This window comes from Sclerotinia sclerotiorum, genomic scaffold (assembly GCF_000146945.2).
Source record: "Sclerotinia sclerotiorum 1980 UF-70 scaffold_20 genomic scaffold, whole genome shotgun sequence".
NCBI lineage: Eukaryota > Fungi > Ascomycota > Leotiomycetes > Helotiales > Sclerotiniaceae > Sclerotinia > Sclerotinia sclerotiorum.
Genome location: NW_001820816.1, coordinates 621,965 through 640,930, shown reverse-complemented (window position 1 = coordinate 640,930; position 18,966 = coordinate 621,965). Strand labels below are relative to the sequence as shown.

The window sequence follows — 18,966 nt, the reverse complement described above, 5'->3', positions numbered from 1 at the left end:
ACTCACATCACACACACACACACACACACACATCACATCACGGTATTGCGTCACCACACTCCGTATGCATGCAGCCATGCCGACCAGCCAAGCCAAATGCCAACCAACTAATCAAGCCACCCGCCCTTCAGCCTCACACTATTGTTTATATCTGTATGTAGGGACCCGGTTTGATTTTTCACTACTAGGTATACATCACGAGTTCATTAGTAATAGACTGAGAAGCTTTTTTGGGGGGTTTTTTTCCTTAAAAACTATCTTCATAATTCGTCGTTAACCCTCTTTTTGGATCAACACATCATATCAGAAATCCTTTCTTCTCTCGACTCCCTCATTGTTCATCTGCATCCAGACTTTACTTCCCCATTTAAAACATGAAATGGTCTGAACATTTCCTTTGTTACTTCCCTCCTCAGCAAATAAGAGCTAGCTTCGGTCGCTCCCTGTTTTACTACTATGTCATCCACTCATGAAACTTTGAGAGTGATGCTGATGACTAGCCAAATCCGAACCACCCGCTAGCCCAACAATCCCAAAGATAACCCCGAAAATATACGTGCTCATGTGGTATCATTCTATCATCAAAACTTTATTTCATATCTTCAACCACCCATATAAGTCGAACATCAACCTCTAGTCGAGGAGAAGATCAACCAAAGTATGCTTGAACCGTTGCTTGAGTTTCAGGGGAAAGTTGCGCCAAAAGATGTGTGGGGTTTAAGTTTGCTGCCGCAAGGAGATTCTTGGTAGCTTCAACCACTCTGTTGGCTGTTTGACCCTGTAGTGTTTCGGCCTCGAGAGCTTGAGCAACGAAAACAAATACCTTGGCTGGTTGAGAAGTAACTGCGGGGTTTTGTCTAGAGTGATGTTAGTGGCAGACAGATTCAATTTCAATAGATAGACCTACTGTTCGATGAGCTGAGCAAGGAAAAGATAAGCGTATGGGGCTGCCTCTTCATCATTTACAATAGGTAAAGTATCAATCCATACTGTGACGACTTCTTGTTGGTTTGCAACACCAGATGCGTTGAAATGCAATATCTTAGCAATGGCAGCACAAGCATTTTCTGTAGCGTAAACCTCATCATCGCCTCTCGCGTTGGGAATTTGAGTAGCCGCGAACAAGATCCCGATTGCTTCGCCGACAAATTGAGTCCATTGTGCACCACCCCTGTGGGCTGCGACACCGATACCATAGGTAGCGGCTTGACGATTGGCAGGTGCAGCATCTTGACATCCAGCAATCAACGGGTTCCTAATAAGAGGTTCCATATATTTGTAACTCATATCACCGCAGAACTCGAGAACATCATCAATGATACACAAACCCCATTGTCTTTGTGTGGGATCATCGCTTGAAAGGAAAGCCGAATAAGTTGTAAGGAGTTTCTCCCACGAGGGCAGGAAATCTACACCATGGTTCTTAAAAATGCAATGGAATGCTTTGTTCATGTCGGAAAGGAGAGTCTGATCGTCCTCGATTGCGTAGAGTGTTTCTTCCGAGTCTTCATCACCTTCTTCTCGATTGGCATCAGCCCGTTCCTCTATTCTAGCCTTGACACGTTCTTTGTAATCATCCAAAGCAGAAATAGCAGAATCCATAAAGAGTTCCATATGCGACTGGTGAAGGCAATCCTTACCCATCACTTCCACCGATTCGTAGAAACATTGATACATCTCGGCGAGTGTATCAATAGCTGGTTCGGCACTCAGGACCTCCAAAATCTTGGGAATTGTAGCAGCCCAAAGAATTCTCAACTCGGCAGACTCGGTACCGAAGGCCTTCTTGTAAGAATTGAGTAGTTGGGGCACACATTTCGCTGATACAACACGAACAGGATCATGGAAGAAGAATGCGAGACCTGGTAAAGCAATTTGCCCCATGACGAGCTCTACGTAAGGGGCAAAATCAGCTTCCAAAACCTGAGCGTAGACCACCAAAAGTTCAATTGCCATGTGCTTGTCATCAAGAGTGCTAGTTTTGATGCCAATGACTTTACCCTTCAGCGGAACAAGCTCCCAGCCCTCTTGCGCCTGAACGGCCTCAACCTCGTCTTCATCATCAAGAAGTTGAATATCTGCTTTGGCACTTGCCAAATCTAGCAGAGGAGGCATGACATATTCCAGATATCCAAGGAAGTCGCGACCCATAACCCTACACATACGTCCCCAGCAGTGCATAAGATATTGAGCTTGTGGATCATCCGCATCCACAATACCTCGTTGAACTGTGGCCAATAACTTGACCAACTCTGTGGCGTCACTGCCTAGTCTCTCTTGTCCGACGGCCAATGCAATAAGAGTAGCACATTCCATTGCCTTTGCGCGTAGCAAACGAAGCTCCTTAGTTGAATCCGCCTTCAAAACATTAAAAAGTATGGGCATCAAGGTGTCGTAGTATTTGGAAAAGGCAGCCTCCGCAGAATCGGCGATAGTGGCGATGGTAGAGAGAGCTTGTTCTTGAACATATCTCTTTGGGCTTTGAAGGAGAGCAAACAAGTTAGTCAATAATTCATCAAGGTATGGCTCGAGAATTTTCTTTTCTGCTTCTTCACAAAAGTTGACAAGAGCAGCTGCTGCATGAGCTTGGACACGAGGCTCCGGGCTCTTAAGGACCGGGATGATGCTGCGTACTACAGTTTCGTGAAACTTCTCCTGCATGGTTCCGGCAAAATCGGTACTCATTTGACCCAGAGCATTGCAACCAGCCCAACGCACACGTGGATGTGGATCGCTCAAGGCAGGTACAACAAGCTCTAGAACCTTGTGCAATTCTCCAAGCATCAAGTCCCTGCAGCCTTCTGAAATCGCAGAAATGGCCATTAATGCGGCATGCCTATCTCTCCATGCCTCTGAGAGCATCATTCTTGGAAGCCAATTAAATGTAGGCGCCAAGATGATTGTTCCTCCGAGTTTGTTTGCTAAGCGGTCCATGCATTGCTCACCAGCAACATGGTTCAAATCGCTCTCCTCCGGATCCATCTATTCAAGTCAGTACATCGTTTTGCAAGATTGAGTGGAGATAATCATACATCATCAGAAGCATTCCACTCGGATGCGTCCTCGTCATCCTCACCAATATCAGTCATGAGACTCAAACATTGAGTGATCATGTCTGTTACAAAGCTTGGATCCTTTTTCACCATAGCTGGAGCATAATCTGCGAAGGTTGCCATAAGTTCGAGGGCATTTTGACGAACTATATCGCTCAATTCCTTGTCCTGGATCGTTTGAATGCAGAATGTGACTAGATTGTGGAATAATGGTTTGAACATCTTTGGGGCGACTTCTGCAAGATTCATGAGTTGAATAAGTGCTGTGCTGAGGCTGTCCGAGTCCTGGGCCTCCTTCAAGGGTGGTAGGATCGACAGAACTTCTGGAATAAGGCCATAATATTTTTGTTGCGACTTTTTAGTGAGGCTAGAGAAAAAAGATGTGAATGCTTCCATGGCTGCCAAGCGGACCTTGTTATATGGTCAGTCATTGTCCTAGAATTCAACAATTAAAAAAACCTACTTCTGTTTCCCCATCTTGAAAGCCATTTTTGAAAGCTGATAATACTGTATCTTCATGTTGCTTTTCAATTATGCCAGGGGTTGTAGAAAATATTCTGTATGCGATCTCTCTCTGTCCCGGGTCCTGTGAAGAGCTTAGAGTAGAGAGAACGCCCAAGATCTCTGGCCATTGTTCACCTGTAGAATGTTAGATAGGCATCCATAGTTTGTATCCTGTGCCCAAGGATCATACCGTTATCGGAATATTCTCTAGCTATTTCAGCAACCGCGTCTCCAATTTTGTTTCTCACCGGATTCGACTTTTCGAGGCCTAATGTATCTATGAGCTTTTGCCGAATAGCATATGCTTCTTGCTTCGGGAGAGTGAGGAATAATTCGATCGAGTTGTTGTCATCTGCCTTGCGCGATTTGGAAGCTATACGACGGAATATAACCGCAGCAAAGGACCGGGTCTAGAAAGGACCTGAAATTAGTGACATAATCCTGTGCCTGGGGTCATAAGAAGGAGTGGTATATCTTACAGATATATCATTGGAACCGTGTATTTGCTCGACCAAGCCCATCAACAACATTTCAGGTTTGGTGGCTACCCAGTTGTTGCCCAAGTGCTCCTCAGCTTGTGAACGGACATTGTTGTCTGTGGATTGCAAAGCAGACAATAGCTGTGCAAGCTCTGCATGTGCATCCGCTGGGAGAACAGACATGGTGGTGGAATGTAGGTGGAAGACTCGAAAGGTTTCGATGAATACGAGGATTCGGAGCGTTGGATATTAGGAAGTTGTGATGAAGCTGGGCGCGAGGCGCATTCGATGCGCCTTAATTCTTACAAGGCCGAAGGTAGATGATATTATTGTAATAAATCGTAAATTCGAAAGGGGATCGATTAAAAGGGAAGGAATGGAACTTTTCTTTATTTAAAATGTCGAAGCTCGATGAAGTTGTGTTGGTAGTGGGGGGGTTCAGATTTTTAGATTTCCCTCCAAATTTTTTTTTTGAGAATGAAATGGTAAATGCCTTGTTCCATACCTAGTAAAGTGAATGTCTGTGTCGCGCTAAAATTTGGGTTCTCATTTTGAAGGTTTATTATAGAGGCTTTGTTATTTAGCTCCGTAATAAGGATTGTAAGACTATTTCCTTAGACATCTGTTAAAGGTCAAACGGATATCATGTCTGTGCTAGATATGAACTCCTTCTCTCAACCCCTTCACTCAATCCTTGAGATATCTTGTATAAAATAATAATTGAGTATATTGTATTATATTATATATTCTATTTTATGGATCACATGGTAATAGTTATTATCCAGTCTTTTGATGAGCGTTATCCTTTCAAAAGTCATTCTTTATCATGGATTTATTTTATCAGTCAGAAGCGATCAATTACTTTTCTTGGAATGATATATATATGCGTGTCTCCCAACTTGCCCCTCCTTTGAGAATCCCTTGCTGATGAAGATCTGATGGACACGCCTACTCTATTCCTAGGTATATGACATAACATGGTCATTCATCGCAAATGCCTTTTGTTCCCTCCCTGGTGCTCCCTAACAACTTGGAAGTTCTTTATAACATCCTGTCCTTTGATTATATTTACCCAGAGACTCACCAATAGACATCTGCCATCAAAATATACCTAAACATTATTCCATGAAATATTATTTATAACAAAATAAAAATCATATTCATCGAAAGTCATGCATGCATCAACAAATTTACCCCAAATTTTTAAGCCGTGAGGGACAACTTTAGCGTGCCGCTATTACCCCTCAATCCATGCTCTCCCCATGATCATCAAATTCCATCTATCAACAGTATTCTACAACAACATCATCAAACCCATAAAATTGAAATCATAAGGAATACAAGCTTCGATACAGAGCACGGCGATACAACACGTTTCCTTCGTCTCTGCCATGGCAGATCGTACGGTTTTTGATTCTCCTTCGAGGCAAAGTACCTCTTCTCCTAGCAATAACAATCCCGCGAGCATCAATCATCGTTCTAGCTTCGCGGAAAATCTGCGACACTCACCCAGAGCTCAAAGGCACCCGTCATTCACACAAGCTGCTGTTCAAGAGCTCCTCAACCATCCTCCAGTTCCCAAAATTGGAGATCCAAGATTTGCAGGAAGGGATTGGAGACAAATACATGTTGGAGAACTTGTACAGGAAACTGATATTCACTGGTGTGAACTCGACACAGATGTCGAACGTGCGACAAAGGTTTGCATGTATATTTTCACACTTCAGAACTCGAGCTCTAATGTTTTTTATAGGCGCTTATAGAATCCGGTCCTCCAAATGTTATCCTTATTCGCGAAACTCCAGATGATGTGACTGCTTGCGACAGCTTCGATTACAATGACCTTAATGCATACCTACTGGTTGTCCTCGGACTAGCAAATCCCGATGAAGAGCAAAAAGAAACATATTCTCAATTAGCAAGCAAAGCTCGGGAGCACGTTCCGATCCCACTTCGAGATGTAATAACACTTGCAAAGAAGGAACCTCTTACAACACTTTCAGAGTCAGAAGACCTTTCTAAGGCCGTGGAAATATTTGGTAGTGGTGTTCATCGCATTCTTGTTTGCAAACCGGGAACGACAACAGTCGTGGGGATTTTGAGTCAGTTGAAACTGGTCAAATTCTTGTGGGATAATGGTAGCAGTTTTCCAGCTATCGATCAGTTATATCCAACTATTCTGCGAGATTTGAATATTGGAGCACAACAAGCTATTGCAATAAAGTGAGTTTTCATTATCTTCACCAAAAATGGCTTCTGCTAACGAGGGGACAGTGGCGACAAACCTCTCACGGAAGCTCTTCAGCTCATGAGTAACGAAGGATTAACAAGTATTGCAGTAGTTGACAATGCTGCAAATGTAGTTGGCAATATTTCAACAGCTGATACTAAACTCCTTACACACACAAGTAGTCTACCTCTCCTTCAATCCTCCTGCATACACTTCATCTCTGTAATACTGAGTGAACGAGGAATTGGCGATGGAAAAGATTCCTTCCCAGTCTTCCACGTCAATCCATATTCAACCCTCGCTCATACAGTAGCAAAACTCGTCGCCACCAGATCCCATCGTATGTGGGTCGTCGAGTCCGCATCTCCATCCCCATCAGCACCTGCAACGCCTTCCCTTGGATACGCTTCCGTCGTTCAGCAACCAAGCGGTGGTGGTTCCGTACCACCTTCACCCTCATTTCCTGCCGTATCCGCCGCAGCTTTACCCGGTGCACGTATCTCAGGTCGTTTAACAGGCGTTATCACATTATCAGATATTCTAAACCTCTTCGCTCGCACAACAGGTCTTAATCCCATGGATCCAAACGAATCCCGAGCGAGAAGGAGAAGGAGCTCTAGTGCTTCCGTAAGACCAAGTATGGACTCTTCAAGAGGAGATTATCTAGATACAATACGGGGTGAGCGTGGATCGAGCGTTGATCTTAGGAAATGAAGAATCGTTGCGGTAGGGAGGTGTACGGATATTGATCTCCCAGAATGAACGAAAGCTACAGAAATGAACCAGAATAACTTGAAAAACATATTCCAATATCGAGGACTATCTATGAGAACCAACAATTCATCGGAACTCGAAGTGGAGTACAAAAAAACAAGAGAAATCATGACACGCCCTGGAGCAAAGTTCCAAACACTCTTACAGGACCTTTTGCCTGATGGGGGTAAACAAGGCATGAGAGAATTAAAGTGGGTAAATCAAGATTTCAGTCCACCAAAGTAAGGAAGTCTAGACCAAAGGTGCGTTCGATCTTTATAGTGAGCAAAGCGTCGTTTATAATAGGTTGCAATTCTCTTTACGGACTACATGTGTGGTCTTTATTTTCTTGCTTGCTTTCTTGCTTGGTTTCCTTCGAGTTGAATACATCACATCAATTCATGCCTTGTGATATGAGATGCAAGATGCGGATGGTGATGTGGTTCCTGCTTAGATACCTACCTACCATTCATAGCATAACATAGCATAGTATGTAATATGACTGGTCTGAGAAATTATACGTTCACTTCATGGTATTTTTATGTGTGTGAATTCTTTTATATGTATATGCTTGTGCTTGTACTTGTGCTTGTACTTGTATAGTGGCATGTGTCATTCTATCTAGGTAATATCCTTGATGGAAAACTTGTTCAATATTGTTTTTTTAAAGGAAGGGGGAGGGAGGGGGAATGTGAATACTTACTTACATGTATGCAAATATAAATAAATAAATAAATACACATAATTATAAAATCTCTAATCCCTATTCAAACTCCAACTCCAACCCCAACTTCAGCTTATATATCGTTGTATACCTATCCCTATCCCTATCCTATCCTTTCACTAATAATCCTACTTAAAACAAGTTTTCCATTTATTTAACTAATCCTCCTCGATCCTGTGATATATATACAATCTATCTCTTTAGTCCTCTGGGTGAAAAGTCTAATGTGGATTAATATCTGAATCTTAAACCTTTATTTGATTTTTCCTTGAGTGGATGGATTTAGCTCTTTATTCCTCGTTCGTTCATTTCGTATCGATACCGCCTATCTTGTAATTTTCTCCTTTGTATTTGATAATTTTGTCGTAGCCCTCCATTGATATTTTTTTTCTTCATATTTCTCCTGCCTTTGCGCTTTTCTGAACCTGTCCCCTCTTCCATTCCCCATTCCCCATCCCATACTCCTCTCCCCCACTATCGCAAACCAAACAATACATCGTGCATTTCCCGCCAAACTAGCTCAGACCTGCACTGTATATTGTTCCTCTGAATTCCCATCCTGGAGTTCTTCTGTAAAGGTTTTATATCATACCCCGGGCAAACCAAATCTCTTAGTCGCGTGGCGTCCAGCATTTGCGAAATTTCCTGGGGATTCTGAAGGGAGCGGGGAGTGAGAAGTACACTCTGAACTAATCGTGCGCTGGCAGACGGCAGATGGCGTGGAAGAATAGGGAGATGGGTACCGATATAGGAAGGAAATTGGCGCGGCGGTAGGGAACTTGTTGAGATTGTTGTCATTGTTTGTAACATCGGAGAGTATACAGATCGGGGAGGCGGATAGTATGGAGAGCTTCCTGGTATTGAAGGAGGAAATTTGGCAGTTGTCGATGTAGTTGTAGTAGTGGTAGCTGTTGTAAATATTGTATAGAATTGAATCCGGTGGTTAATTGCTTGATTAAGGAAATTGACACATTTAACTTTTTTATAGCTCACCTCGGGAATTCGATGAAGATGATAAGATATGATGTGATGTGATAGTATATAGCTACTTCCAGCAGTGATGTGGCTGCTTATATTAGCAACTTTTCAATACTTTAGTGTATTCCATGAAATAGAGTATCCATATAATCCCTCTATGGTAGTGGATCTTCTTTAGACAGAGTAGATTTTAATAAGTGTTAAGTTGCAACTCTTCATCAACAATAACTTGGTTTCTTCCAAAGTATCGATCGGGACGTTATTAATGACACTTTGAAGAAAGAGACGACGTTGATTAAAAGCTTCACTAGTTTGACAAATCTTCTCTCCTCTTATCAAAGGTTTGTGCTAAAAACAGATAAGGTTATAGTGGAGCAATGACCAAATCCATCCGCCATATCCGATAGATCTGATGTCCCTGCCTTGTTCATGTGCATTGGTTGCTGAGGATCCTAGCAATAGCAGTACCATCGCCTTTCTTGTGCCATCGATTCTTTTGAACTCATGATCCCAAGATCCTACAATTAGGTCTAGATTTTCTACTCTAGGGGCGAATTACCGAGGATATCGAATTCATCAATTGATACAATTAATAAATATCATCAAAACGTGGGAACTTTGTAAATTTACTCCTGGAACCAGCTGAAGGTTTTCTTTACAAGCATTTAAAATTTTGGTGAGCGTTTTGTAGGCTTATTCTTCATTTAACAAGGGGCTAACAACAAACATTACAGGATTACATGAGAATTCGGCTGAATTATTATTCTTCTCCGGAGGCGCAAAACTTCATGAAAACGTTTTGACAAAATCATTGATTGTACTCTTCCACCACACATTGATGTGAAGAAAAGAAGATGGATAATCCATTGTTTAAACAACCAACCGAATCGAACCAACAGGCGCCGCCGCAACCTTTTGTGAGGGATAGAGGAGGAGATCAGCAAATCGACCCCAACCTATCCAACCAAGAAGGCCCTGACATCCGACCTGATATCCGACCTGGCCGGCAACGGGTCAAACGTGCATGCCAACCTTGTAAATCAAGAAAGAAGCGTTGTGATGGTTCCGAGCCTTGCGCTACATGCATCCGATATGGTTACGAATGTCATTACGAGCTTGGCCCTAGGAAGCGAAGAAGACATACTTTGAAGGATCACGACACCGACGTCTCTCAAAGTCACAGCTCACCTGATACGAGTACTCATCATCGAGAGGAAAGTGAGAGAGCAAATAGTGAAAGTGCTCATGTACCACAACCTGGTGGTTCCAAAGATACGAATCTTTGGGGAAAGGCATTTGCGACTTCTTTGGCTTTGAAATTGGATGCCGGGAAGTTGAGTAAACCTCATCTGGCTTGGAACTTAGGACTCAAGGATGAACAATCGTATGCGCAACCAGCGATCACCAGGATTATTGATCAAGCTGAGATGCAAAGGCTTTCTGATCACTACTTCGATACCACACATCAAATCTTTGGTGTCTTCAAAAGAGATTTGTTTGATCAGAAGATATCGGAGAGATGGGGAATAAATTTCAATAGCTCAGATCCACATGATCCCATATTGTGTGGCGTTGCAGCATTGGGATCTTTGTTCTCGGGTGGCAGTCCAAGTCCGGCAGAGGCATCGCTGGTAGAGTTGGCAAAGATGGCTTTAGAAACCACAAGTGTGTTGAATTACCCTTCTCGACATCATGTCGTTGCATGGGTATTAAGAACACTCTATCTGAGGTGTACAGCTTGTCCGCATGCTGCATGGATTTCCAGCTGTACGACAATGCACATTATTGAAAGTGTTGGAATGGAAGATGACTCGGATCAAGTTAGTAGCGATATAGACCTCGAACGCGGAATTGGTTGTGGGGTCTTGAATATGCAAAGACTATTTTGGATCGCTCTTTTGATGAATTCATGGGTTGCAAATGATTATGGTCGGTCGAAAGTTACTGTGAAGATACCTACGCCACCTTTTCCCTCACCTGAAAGTGAAATGGATCTCACCATCGATTATCTTACGCTCTTTCAAATATCGGAACGTCTCGATCAAGATGTCACCCATACAGCGATGGAATTTGAAGCAGGAATCGCAGCGGCGTATGCCTTTCATGCTCGATCAGACGGAGCTATTCTCTCACAGACAAATCTCTGCTTAGGATTATATCGTCGTCTACGTCTTTTAGCCCCAACTATATCACCTGAGACTGTTGATCAGGTAATATCCGTCTGCACAAAAGGTTTAAGAGCCGTCATGAGAATGGTAGAGCGTCGTCAACCGTGGTGGCATATCGCCAACATTCCTTTCCAATTTGTCTGCGTCCTTCTCACCATGGATACACCGGACTCACTATCGCATATCGGGGAAGCGCTCGACACTTTAGATGCAGTATCTCGCTGTTTCACAACTCGCTCACTTGCAGAGTCGGCAGCAACAGCTAGAACATTAGTTGAATTATCTCGAAAGAGAAAACAGGAGGAGATTAATATACTATCTCATGGCCTGAAAACCAGGGTCGAACCGATTCCGACTGGTCAATTGCCAATCCCCGGGATGATTGGTAAACAAATGGTTCCATCACCGATGGGGATGGGAAATGCGAATGTGAGTATGAGTAATATGGTGCAGGGAATGCCGAATATTGGTTCTATGGATTTTTCAGGATTTGACTGGGATTTGTTTTTGAGTATGGATATTCCCGTCTTGGATGCTACGGCCATGCTTTGAGGGGATAAGGAGGTTAGCTGTAGCACCACCTAATCTGATGGATCCAGTGACGTAAGAGAATCTGTCATTGGCATATATCAAAAGGAGACATGGAAGGTCATTTATATGATGTTGAAGATGGAGCGCTCGAGACTGGTTTACTGCTTTACGGGTTTTGTGGATAGGTTGAAGAAGAAAATGTAAACTAATTAGAAAGGATTTGATTGAAGCGAAACGCTTAGCATTCTTTGAAAGGGCTCTTTGGGCAGACATGACAAGCTTTGCCAAATATTAGGGGACACAAACCTCAGAAGGATGAGACGAGCTAGAATATATATTTGTCGACTTTGGGTGACGGAGCATAAAACAGATGGCTAGCAGATCTCCCAAATTCAATCCACAATTTCAGTATAGTAAAGATCAGCGAAGCTTTCCAGAAACCACATTTTTGGTCCTTATTTACTTAAGTTTAGACTTGATTTAGTTTAGGTTACTCTTCTTCCTAAACCTTAGCATCCTAATGCGAATCACAACCACCCACCTCACACTTAATTCAGCCCTACGAACAATCCACCCTTTCCCAAACCGTCCATCCCTGTAACCGACATCGGCAAATTTCACACTCGAGCCATCACCATAACCTCGGCCATGAACAACCTTTTTGCGACTTCATCTTATAAGTCAACAACAACAACGAGAGAAAAATTTGCATGAAGATAAGCCGAATTTGTGAATGCCAAGCTGCCGAAAGCATGATAAGATGATCCACTGGGTTAAAATTTTTGTAAAGGATCGGCTGGTTTAGGGTTGGGTTTGGTGAGGGTGGCGTGTAGAGGGTCTGGAATCACGGGCCATGGATGGATGGTGAATGGGATGGTCTGGGAGTGGTATGATGTTGAGAGCGTGTCATTCATGGATGTTGAGGAGAGAGGAGAGAGGAGAGAGGATGATTTGATACCATATCTTGGGGATGCAATCTTCATACCATGGGAATGGTATCTCGGATGCGATGGTATGAGATGAATGGTTGGTACTGTCCCTCCGATTAATTCTCTCCATACAGTTATCTCCGAAATCACATCAAGCGAAGGGGTTAAGACGTGAGGGTAATCTCATCAATCACATCACAGTAGGATTAGCCATATATCTGAATGCCAACAAGCGGGTGAGCGGATGTGCGAGCGGTAAGATTAAGGTTTTGATACCGCTTTGATTTCGATGATAAGGATTTTTGAGACGTTTTTATATCTATATTCGGGATTTAAGACAAGGTTGATGGGCTGGAAGTGGATTTATAGCTGTGGTTAGTGGTCTGGGCGAGAAAAAATCGAGTCGAGATTTGGATAGTGGAGACTTGATTGTCGGGTCTTGAGTAAGACTTCAGATTAGACGGAAGGAATGAATATTGTATGGAAATGTATAAAAGGGTTGGGTACCTTTTTGATGTATTTCGCTTTGCTTGTTGTATTGTGTTTCATATCTTTCTGTATTGCTTTCTAATTTATACTTCGCTCTATCTCTTCTTGTGCGAGTCATCTATATCACATCACATTCGATTACATGGTCAACATTCACCTCCATCAAAATGTCAGACTCAGAGAGTAATCACTCGAATCCAAAGGATATCGTATATGAATCCATCCTAAATATCAACACAAAAGATACTCAAACACCCGTCACCCGCATCCCTACCAACAAATCAACACATTCTCGCCGTGGAAGTAACACCCTCCATAACACTTTAACACGTCTCTCCACAAAAGAAACTCGAGATCCAGCACTCGACATCAATCTTCCCTATCGAACACTCAGTCCCAATGCCAATCTCTCAGAATACACTGAAGAGAAACCGGCTGGAGAAATCCCAGCAGGAAAAGGAGATGGGAAAATAGATTACAAACTCGTCACCTTTTATCCAAACGATCCAGAGAACCCGAAAAATTGGTCAAAGGCTTTTAAATGGTATTGTACCATGGTTGTTGCGCTGACTTGTTTCGTGGTTGCACTTGCTTCGTCAATTATTACCGCCGATCTTATTGGAGTAGAGAAGCAATTCAATGTTTCGGAGGAGGTGGCACTTCTTACTATTACGGTTTTCGTAGTAGGCTTTGGTATTGGTATGTTTATTCATACTGTGGATATGTATCTTGAAATGGTAAACATAAACTGACAAAAAACAGGACCAATGATGTTCGCGCCTCTTTCTGAAGTTCTCGGACGTCGCTTGATTTATGGAACTACTTTATTTCTAGCTGTAATCTTCATTATTCCTTGCGCCCTCGCTCAAAACATCGAGACCCTCATCATCTGTCGTGCTCTCGATGGTATCTGGTTTTCAGCTCCAATGACCCTCGTAGGTGGTACCCTTGCCGATCTTTGGCGCAACGAAGAACGTGGTGTCCCAATGGCCGCCTTCTCTGCAGCTCCCTTTATCGGTCCCGCTATCGGTCCTCTAATTGGTGGTTTCCTCTCCGATGCAGCAGGATGGCGCTGGTTGTATTACATCCAAATCATCTTAGCATTCATCGTCTGGATCCTCATAACTTTCACCGTTCCAGAGACATACGCGCCCACAATTCTCGCTCGTCGCGCTAAGAAAATGCGTGAAGAAACAGGCAGCCCAGAACACGTCACAGAACAAGATCTCGACCTACGACCTTTTGCCGAACGCCTCAGAGTCTTCCTCATCCGTCCTTTGCAACTCCTCTTCGGTGAACTCATAGTCTTCCTCATCTCCCTTTACATGAGCGTTCTCTATGGTCTCCTCTACATGTTCTTCGTCGCCTTCCCCATCATCTACCAAGAAGGAAAGGGTTATTCCGCCGGAACAACAGGTCTCATGTTCATCCCGCTCGCACTCGGGGTCATCGCATCAGCCCTCTGCGCCCCCATCGTAAACCGCCACTACATGAGCCAAGTACACAAATACAACGGCAATCCTCCCGCAGAAGTCCGTCTCATCCCCATGATGTGTTCCTGCTGGTTCATCCCCATCGGTCTCTTCATCTTCGCATGGACATCCTACCCACATCTCCACTGGATCGGCCCCGCCATCGGTGGATTCCCCGTAGGCTTCGGATTTATCTTCCTCTACAACGCAGCGAATAATTACCTCGTCGATTCATACCAACATCAAGCAGCCTCAGCACTTGCGGCCAAAACTTTCCTCAGATCGTTCTGGGGTGCTGCTGTCGTGCTTTTTACAGAACAAATGTACGCCCGGCTAGGGTATCAATGGGCGAGTTCTGTGTTGGGTTTTATTGCTCTAATGTGCTGTGCTATTCCGTTTGTGTTTTGGACGTGGGGAGCGAGGATTAGGAGGGGGAGTAAATTTGCTTTTGCGGGAGAGGATGAAGAAAGTGTGGGGATGAAGAAGGGGGTGGAGAGGGAGGCGCTAGGGGAGGAATTGCAGAGGCAGATGAGTTATGTTAGTACGCCTTAGATGCTGGTGGGTGTTGGGAGTAAGTGAGTGCGAGTGGTGGAAATAGAGAGGTTGGGAATAGGGAATAGATGGGTTATGATATAATGGTAATGAATTTGCAGATGGGGTAATAAAATCGGGCTGTTAGGGGTTTATTGGGGGTGGTGGGGAGGGTGTGGTATCTTCTCTTTGTAAGTAGAAGGGCGTTGGGGAGTTGAGCGTCATTTTGAGATTCCCCTATTAAAATGTATTTTTATTTTTCCTTTTCCTTTTTCTTTTTTTATTCTTCAATCTTCCCCTCAAATAAACAGAAATAGAAAATAGAAACATATTTCTGTTTTCACTATCTATTATTGTTGACCTCCTGGGATCTTGGCAGCATATGCATATATATTGCATGATACATATAAGGAGCAAACAAAACTTAACTTTTAATTCATTCTTTCCTTTTTGGTATACTGTTTGTTTGCTTTCAATATTTTGATTTCAAAGCACTTTAATTCCGAAGGCTGAATACCTAAACTTATTCCTTCATTTTTTGAATATATACTCGCAGCTTAACTTCTTAGCTAGAGAATCAATCAATTCAATCTGATGCTCTTTCTGGTCTCAATAAACCCAATAATTATCCATTATCTAGTATACAATACTCAAGTAATTTAAAGTGTTTATAAAATATAAATAATCCTTAAGAATTTGAAAATAAAATAGAATATTGATCTGCATTTCTCTTTTGTTTTGTTTTATTTTGTTTTGTTTTGTTTTATTTTGTTTTGTTTTGTTTTGTTTTATTTTGTTTTGTTTTGTTTTATTTTATTTTGTTTTGTTTTATTTTGTTTTGCTTCGTTTATTTATATCTCAAAATATAACCAAATTCTCCTATTCTCCTCGTAAATTTTCTAGCTATTGACATATTGAATGATTGTTGGGATGATTTCCGGTAGTTCAATTTTATTTTTTTATTTTTAGTTGATATTGGGATGGTGATGGTGATACAAATCTGTAAATAAATCTATTTTACAGTTCCATAGAAGTTATTTAAACTCCCCCCTTTTCCCTTTCATTTTCCTCCTTATTCAGACAAAAAATTCCCCAGAATCCCCCGTCCTACTTAACTAGCTTTTATATTTATAGTTAGGATTGATTGATTTTCTGATAATAGGTAGTTAGTAAATATAAAATAATTAGATACCCTCGAATTTCCTAGAGCTTTAGGGAGAAAAAAAAAGTGATAACTAATTCCCTTCTTGTAAGAGATTCTTTTGTGGCTTTTTTTGTTTAGTCTTGGGGAAGTGGAAAGTGGAAAGTGGAAAGGGGGGAGATATCTGATAGAGGATACGGTTAAAATACCACCGTAAGATGTTGCAGGGGGAAATTGGTGATGCTGCGCATTGGTTGTTTGAGGGGAGAGGGAGGAGTTGATGGAAAAGAGGGAAAATGAGCGGGTTTGAGTTTTGGATTGTTAAGGTTGTGATGATGGTATTTCATTCTCTCTCCCAGATCCGTCTTCTATCTTCGCCTTGACTTTACCAATAACATCGCTACATCTCATCCCATCCCATCCCGGCACGAGATAACGAGTGTCCTTCTAGACTTTGTAGTCAACCTACGCTTACATACGGATTTTCTTCGACAAAAATCATGTAATCTTGCCATAGGGGAAATTTCGCTTAGTTTCTAGAACTTAGACTTGATGTTGTCAATATATCCAGATTTGTAAACGAGTTTGTATTCTTGGTACTTCTGTCAAGGCTGAGGAGAAATTGGGCTCAGAGGCTGATTAGATTATTTCCTTTTTCTCTCTTTCGAGCTTGATAATTATTGATGTGAAGTATATAAGTTTCCAGTGAACGATCCTTGTGTTATGATGTCTTAGTGACAGGGTTAGTGAGTAGTAACTCTGGAAGGTAGGTGGCGGGGGGGAGTGATATTATTTATCTTGGGCTTCTGAGTTTATTTCTTTGGTTTTATTGTTATAGTTGGAGGGCATGACAATACTCTGGATTTTGTAATTGGAGGGAATACGAATATCTTTGGGTTGCGTGCAAACGAATATTTCAGAAGCACAGTTTTGTTCTGAAGATATTGGGTCGAAGCACACTCTAAGGCATTGAATGGAATTAATGCCCTTTAGTTCAAAGATTCTCCGGCTAGCCAGTGGTCTTAAGTTCTAATCGATACTCAATGACCAGAAATTTTTGGGTTCTTCACCAACACTTGAGCGTGTTGTGATTGGAGCTATTCTGTTCTTCGTGACTTTCTTTCTGATTTATACAGACTTTGTTAGCCAATCTCTCAGATAGTAGTATGGTCAATTTTTCTCGTCGATAGGAATTTTCGTTGCTCATTCCCGTCTTAAATATTAAATCTGCGAGTATCTCTTCTTCTCATCACTTCTTTCTCATCATCTCTTTCCTATCATTTCTTTCCTGCCTCCCCTCTCTTGCTCCCTTCTTTTCTCACTCTCTTCCCCATCCTCAAGAAAAAAATTCAACAAATAGTCTATCTATAACTAGCGCGTGATGAAAAGCGTGTTTTGGAACCAAGAGATCCATCATCATTCTCCTCATCCTCTGAATCAGCAGCTCTTCTAGTATAAGCTGAATTACTATTGCGGCGACGGCCATAAGTAAAATAAAACTAGCTTGACTCAAAATAGTCTAGGCCCATATAAAACGACATGACGACCTTTCAAACGTTTAGTTTTATGATGAAGTTTATCCTCGCCCTGCGCTGTCTTGAAATTCTCCCCTCCAATTAAAGTCAGAATTCCTGACGACTTTAGAAAATTCGATCATGTAACAACTACCATGATTATAAAATGGGTTTTGTTTTATTGATTTCAAAACTAGATGCTCCTATGCAGCCAGTTTCATGAGTATGTTTTCCTGATTCCATATTTCTTCTGAGTATTCATAGCAAAGGTTCTTAAGGTCAGACTTTAGGGCACAGTGGAAAATGAAGGCTGTTTCGTCGAATGTTTGTTTTATGAAATCAAAACTTGGGTGTAAAATTGAAGATCTCAACAGTGGATTCAGGAGTAACTTGGTATTGAAACTTTGAGAGCCGGCTAAACTCCGTTTGTGATGTTGATAAACTGCAAATGAATGCCACATACTAGGCGAACCTAATTCTTCTAAAAAAAATCTTGCCAATGTTTTAATAACATTTAACTTGAATTTGAGTTTGAGGTCTTTGGGCGTGGATCCGTTGGTGGGGAAAATTTGATAACGAAGCGCGCAATTTTTCTGTGCACCTGGTCCCATTCACGTCAAACCCATGGTAGAAGTTATTAAGTACAGCAACACTTGTCACTCTTCAAGCAAACATACGGAATGAAGAAGAGGTACAAGCTTACCATTGTGGGGGCTCCCCAATCTTAAATCAGAGACCGGAGCTCCACCTTCCAAAAAAAAGCATTAACACCATTAACAGATCGTAGATTAGAGTGGCCAGTAGGATTTTTCTAAAGACTCCTGTTGCACGCCTCTAGGTCTAATATAACATACTTGATGCTTGCAGGTTTCTGTATAGAGTAAAGTGTCTTGCGGTAGGTGACTCTGGCCAGAAGCACATACCATGGACTCAAATGGATGCTCTTTCATCTAAAGACCAATATAAAGCTGCGAAAGCTTTTGTTGCACATCTCTGGTCTCAAAATAACATCCTAGATGCCTGCGATTAAGTGTCTATGCGAAATACGATAGTGTGTATTCTGCTTCCCTCAGCTTCAAGTATGATAGTCAGCTCTTCTTACGTCTTCTACACCCACTTTTATCAATTATCATACTTCAAAGAGGCTTTTGAGAGATTCGATAGAATTTATGAATGCAAATTGTACTGAACACTGCCCCAATTCAAAAAGCCAATGATACATTAGTACAACATCATCTCAGGATTGTTAAAAGATTACGGCCGTTTTACCGTCAGTGATGTATTTTGGAAAAACTCATTCGGTGGGATATTGGTAAAGCTTTCTATCATTTCAGAGGCCGAGATCTGTTGTTGAAACTTTAATTTTCTAGACCAAGTATATCCCGAGTCTACCTCATCATGACGACTCGAACAACTACTTTGGACTGACCAATCAGCCTGCTCTTATCCCCTACATCACACTTGTTGCAT

The 18,966-nt window shown here is 42.1% G+C and overlaps 5 protein-coding genes across 5 annotated transcripts; 3 read left to right on the top strand and 2 right to left on the bottom strand.

Annotated features, from left to right (window-relative positions):
* Positions 1 to 649: 649 nt before the first annotated feature.
* SS1G_11951 (hypothetical protein) lies at positions 650 to 4,219 on the bottom strand (the record flags this gene model as incomplete). The annotated part of the gene is made up of 6 exons (XM_001586872.1): positions 650 to 857; positions 908 to 2,982; positions 3,033 to 3,464; positions 3,517 to 3,692; positions 3,748 to 3,967; positions 4,037 to 4,219. 6 exons carry the CDS (start codon positions 4,217 to 4,219, stop codon positions 650 to 652), a joined length of 3,294 nt encoding a protein of 1,097 aa, XP_001586922.1.
* A 1,208-nt stretch (positions 4,220 to 5,427) lies between these two features.
* Positions 5,428 to 7,265, top strand: SS1G_11950 (hypothetical protein; the record flags this gene model as incomplete). Its single annotated transcript, XM_001586871.1, has 4 exons — positions 5,428 to 5,736; positions 5,790 to 6,259; positions 6,311 to 6,945; positions 7,042 to 7,265. 4 exons carry the CDS (start codon positions 5,428 to 5,430, stop codon positions 7,263 to 7,265), a joined length of 1,638 nt encoding a protein of 545 aa, XP_001586921.1.
* Positions 7,266 to 9,575: 2,310 nt separating this feature from the next.
* SS1G_11949 (hypothetical protein) lies at positions 9,576 to 11,715 on the top strand (the record flags this gene model as incomplete). The annotated part of the gene is made up of 2 exons (XM_001586870.1): positions 9,576 to 11,400; positions 11,651 to 11,715. The coding sequence occupies 2 exons, from the start codon at positions 9,576 to 9,578 to the stop codon at positions 11,713 to 11,715; spliced, it is 1,890 nt and encodes a 629-aa protein (XP_001586920.1).
* A 1,290-nt stretch (positions 11,716 to 13,005) lies between these two features.
* SS1G_11948 (hypothetical protein) lies at positions 13,006 to 14,862 on the top strand (the record flags this gene model as incomplete). Its single annotated transcript, XM_001586869.1, has 2 exons — positions 13,006 to 13,537; positions 13,601 to 14,862. The coding sequence occupies 2 exons, from the start codon at positions 13,006 to 13,008 to the stop codon at positions 14,860 to 14,862; spliced, it is 1,794 nt and encodes a 597-aa protein (XP_001586919.1).
* A 2,837-nt stretch (positions 14,863 to 17,699) lies between these two features.
* On the bottom strand, positions 17,700 to 18,417 carry SS1G_11947 (predicted protein; the record flags this gene model as incomplete). Its single annotated transcript, XM_001586868.1, has 4 exons — positions 17,700 to 17,806; positions 17,960 to 18,097; positions 18,200 to 18,244; positions 18,351 to 18,417. 4 exons carry the CDS (start codon positions 18,415 to 18,417, stop codon positions 17,700 to 17,702), a joined length of 357 nt encoding a protein of 118 aa, XP_001586918.1.
* Positions 18,418 to 18,966: the final 549 nt, after the last annotated feature.